The sequence below is a fragment of the Sinocyclocheilus rhinocerous genome, unplaced genomic scaffold, assembly GCF_001515625.1.
Source record: "Sinocyclocheilus rhinocerous isolate Xijiao unplaced genomic scaffold, SAMN03320098_v1.1 scaffold2404, whole genome shotgun sequence".
Lineage (NCBI taxonomy): Eukaryota > Metazoa > Chordata > Actinopteri > Cypriniformes > Cyprinidae > Sinocyclocheilus > Sinocyclocheilus rhinocerous.
In genome coordinates, this window is record NW_015652295.1 from 72,263 (window position 1) to 76,591 (window position 4,329).

Sequence of the window (4,329 nt, forward strand, 5' to 3'; positions counted from 1 at the left end):
GGGGCCATGGCTTTATCTCGGAAAAGGGCACATGGTTTTTTTTAGATTCACTGTACATGTTTAAGACCCCATGAAATCGAAATGAAGAGTTGAGCTGTGGCTTTCAGTCCATGTGTGCTAAAGCTTTGAGGACATCTGAATATGATTCAGTGCAGGAGGTTTAAAACTTTTTGATGCCACAGACCTTCAAATATGATGATGAGGAACACCCTTCCAAAAATAAAAACACAGATATATGTACTGTTCAAAAGTTTGGGGTTACAAGATATTTTTTAAATGAGATTTTATACAATAGTTTTTTCTATTATGCTCACTGTTTCATATTTGAATATATTTAAAAATGTGTGTGTGTGTGTGTGTGTGCGTGCGTGCGTGCGTGTGTGTGTGTGTGTTTTGAAGCGTTGAGACATTTTTGTTCAGGATACTTGATGAATATAGAAAGTTCAAAAGAACAGCATTTATTTGAAATAGTAAAGACTTTTACATTGTCACACACACACACACACAACTGTCACTTTTGATCAATTTAATATGTCCTTGCTGAATAAAAGTACACTTCTTTGAATCTTACTGAAAGTGTACTTTCATGTATAATTACTTGTAGTAAAATAGAAAAATTATTTAGTTTTTTCATCATATTTTTTTTCATCATAGAATAAAATAATTTAATAAAATAAATATTTAATCATGATTTCCAACCAGTTGCAAGGAAGCTAAATAAAACAATGATACATTTCTGTACATTTTAATTCTGTATTTATTTAAAAATTAACATTACTATTTAACCTTAAAAATGTAACAAAAAAAGCTGTCAACAAATTTCCATCCCAATCTAACACCACTACCATTGCACTCCCTTGTTTCCTATTATGTGAATCAATAAAAGGGCAATAAAAGGGCCTTGATCCAATAAACACTGACACTCTAAATGACCCAAAACACACTAACAAAATCATGCATTTAAACACAGTTTGTATTCATCAAAATCATCTCTACTGATGGATATCCTTCTGATTTGTTTCAGTCGTGCTTGTCTTTAACACCCCGTTCAGTGACACACTTTCTCAAGCACAGAAGCCGGACAGAAGACATTTGTCAACCCAAATAATAAACTCTCACCTTTGCTGTACACGGCACAGTTGCTCTTTCCGTCCTCTGCACTGACCCACATCATGTCCATCAGCCAGCGAGGACCTCCATTCAGCCCCAGCGAAACCTGCGACACAAAACACAGTCTCAGTCAGACTCGGTCTCCTCCACATCAGAACATGTACAGCGACCGACCACAGCCTCGAACCCAAAACTTGCCATTTTTGTCTGCAAAGTGCATCAGAGGGTCAGTGAACAGACTCAGATAAGCTATCCAATGTTTAAGTGAGCTTGTTTAAACAACTTCAACCGTGAATTCGTCATTCCCAAAGGCTGTATCTCAACATATGTGTGTGAGGAGAGGGGCGAGCAGGCCACACCCCGTCCCGTTCGCCCTCTGAATGGCTGCATTGTTAGAGCCTCTGAATGTTTCACCTGATCAGATCTCATCCTTTGGGAGCTCTGGGATCCAGAATGGACTTGGAGACAGAAGAAGCGGATGCTGAGCACTGATCTTTAGACACATTGTGCCCTCTATCACAGCATCACAGCTTCCTCACACCCACACATGGGGAATTTAAAGAGCTGGCATGGGTATCAAAAGGATGGGTGGGGGATTTGATTTCATAACTGAAAACAGAATGACTGAATTAAATGGATATTTCTGTTTAAAAAAAAAAAAAAAAAGCATGCTCACGTGAAAAAAAAAATGTTCACATAAAGTGCTAGTAAATTTCACAAATAATTATGAAGAAACAGCGAATAACACTGAATTAAACTTGAAATTTTGAAGTGAAAAAACAAGAAATATTAGTACCTTCTTGAAAAACATACTCCATTACTCTTTTTTTTTTTTATTTAAAACTTCAAAAAATCCTTTTCTACAGTGTTCTTGAGGCTTGAATACAGTATAACACTAAGATAACTCTTGATAAATCTGAGCACAGTTTAAAAAAAAAAAAAAAGTTGAAATCTCTTCTGAAATTCTAAAGGAGATGCATTATTTATTCATTCATTTTTCCAGAAAAAAAGTGATGGTGAAAGTGAAATTCAACTTGACTATGTACTTCATAAATGTTCTTGATCTTATTGTGATTAATTGATCAGTGTGATCAGTAATCGATCAAGATAAAGAAAAAAAAAGGTAACACTTTACTTAAAGCCTTTATATATAATGCATTATAAAAGCAGTTGTATGTAATGTACAGTACATTTTAATGCATTATATGATCTCGTGAATAATTGTAACCACATTTATATTATTTACACTACACCTATAGAAAGTATAATGCATTAAAGGGGTCATATGACGTTGCTAAAAAGAACATTATTTTGTATGTGGGGGCGTGTTTAAACGAGGTGTTTTAGGTAGGTGTGGTTAACTCTTAACTTTTATAAAGAATATCTCTTTGGATTTGAGACTTTAGTCTTTGCAACTTTACAGATCTTCTTTATGCACCAAGAGCTTGTAACACTTCAAAGAGAAAGGAAAAATTTAAATCGCATCATATGACCCCTTTAACACACACAACAAACAACAAAAAGCATTTTAACTTTGGTTACAATTATTCATGAAAAGATATAATGCATTATAACGTGCATTGTGAATACCTTTAGAATTCTTTATACAAAAAGGCTTTATGTAAAGTGTTACCAAAAAAACTTGTTTTTAACAATTCTTCATGATTTACTTCCTTTAAAACAACTCTCAAACAACTTTTGTTTTCTGATGCAACTAAGTCCACAAGTTTAGAGAAAAATACTATTGTTATTATTATAACATGGCTCTCTGGAATACTTGATTCTGGTTGGGCAATTGTGGCATTCAGCTGTCAAATATATATAGTGGCACTTAACTGTGTAATTGATTGTTGTCCCCATGTTTTCTGAACACATTTTTTTGTTATTCTAGGGTATTTTAATATGAATAAATTGGTTGCTATACTGGTTGCTCACCTGGGTTCCTCTTTCAATGCAAGTTGAGTCTCTCAAATCTCTCAGATATAATAAAAAATATCTTCATTTGTGTTCTGAAGATGAACGAATTCTTATAGGTTTGGAACGACAATGATGACAGTATATGTTCATTTTGAGGTGAACTGTTCCTTTAAGTTTGAGCCATAGTAACAGTGATGATTGCCTTGTCTTACAAACACCAGTAAAAACCCATGAGAACCAAACAAACATTGTGCACACTTTGTTGACCTTCCATGTGCGACCCGCGTGCTCACTTACAGTACATATGGTGTCCGTTTTTAAAGCCTCACCTTCAGAATGAAGCGTCAGAAAGAGAGAGAGGTTTGCGCGGATCTGACTGTGTGGGAATACTTCATGAAAAAGACAAAGCCCTTGAATCATTTCTTTCTCTTTCTGCCTGTCTCTCTCTCTCTCTCTCCGCTGAATCCTCTTTCCCCTTATCAGGCCAGCACAGGCCTCCATCGGCCTCTCCCCGCTCTGACAGGAGCAACAACAATTTTTCTGTTTTTTTATCATTGTCATATAAACAATCAGAGACAAGCATATCTTATTTTCTGTTCATTTTTGTTGCAAGCATCAAAATAGCATTAAAAAAGCTTCCAGACTTGGTAAGTGAAAAATAAATTTGTCACCTGCGTATATATTGTTTCACAACTCAGAATTATGAATTCATTAGACAGAAATGTCCTAGGGAAATCAGGTTATCGTGTTCACATTTTGCCCGAATGTACCTTTTGAATTCACCCTCATAACAAATAAGTGAACCCACCTTGTCACTTCCTCCTGTGGCCGCCTCAATCTTCCTAGGGAAAGGTCCCCACGTGGTGCCCAGCAGAAGTGCCTGACAAGAACAAATCCTTCTCTCTCCTCCTTCACCAACCATTTTCAGCTCCCCTTAGAAGACAAAAAAAATGTAAGTTATGACCCAAACAGCAGCTCAGCATGTTTTTTAACTTGTTTTTGATGTTATGTTAAAAAAAAAGAGTTTCATCCAAGTACAATACAGTTCAAACCTTTGGAGATGGTACGATTTTTAATGTTTTTGAGAAGAGTCTCTTAGGTTCACCAAGGCTGCAATTGTTTGATAAAAATAAAGTAAAATCAGTAATATTTTGAAATATTATTACAATTTAAAATGTGTTTTCTATATGAATATATTGTAAAATGTAATTTATTCCTGTGATCAAAGCTGTATTTTCAGCATCATTACTCCAGTCTTCAGTGTCACATGATCTTTCAGAAATCATTCTAATATACTGATTT

At 35.2% G+C, this 4,329-nt stretch overlaps 1 protein-coding gene across 3 annotated transcripts in view; it reads right to left on the reverse strand.

Annotated features, from left to right (window-relative positions):
• LOC107714469 (zinc finger protein ZFPM2-like) overlaps positions 1–4,329 on the reverse strand; it is a 61,289-nt gene that overhangs the window by 20,333 nt on the left and 36,627 nt on the right. For 2 of the 3 annotated variants that reach the window (XM_016520311.1, XM_016520310.1), the window contains exon 5: positions 1,120–1,216. In XM_016520311.1, the coding sequence (XP_016375797.1) occupies positions 1,120–1,216 (97 nt within the window). Of the gene's footprint in view, positions 1–1,119; positions 1,217–3,835; positions 3,955–4,329 lie in introns of those variants that run through there. The other variant, XM_016520312.1, reaches the window with a different exon arrangement.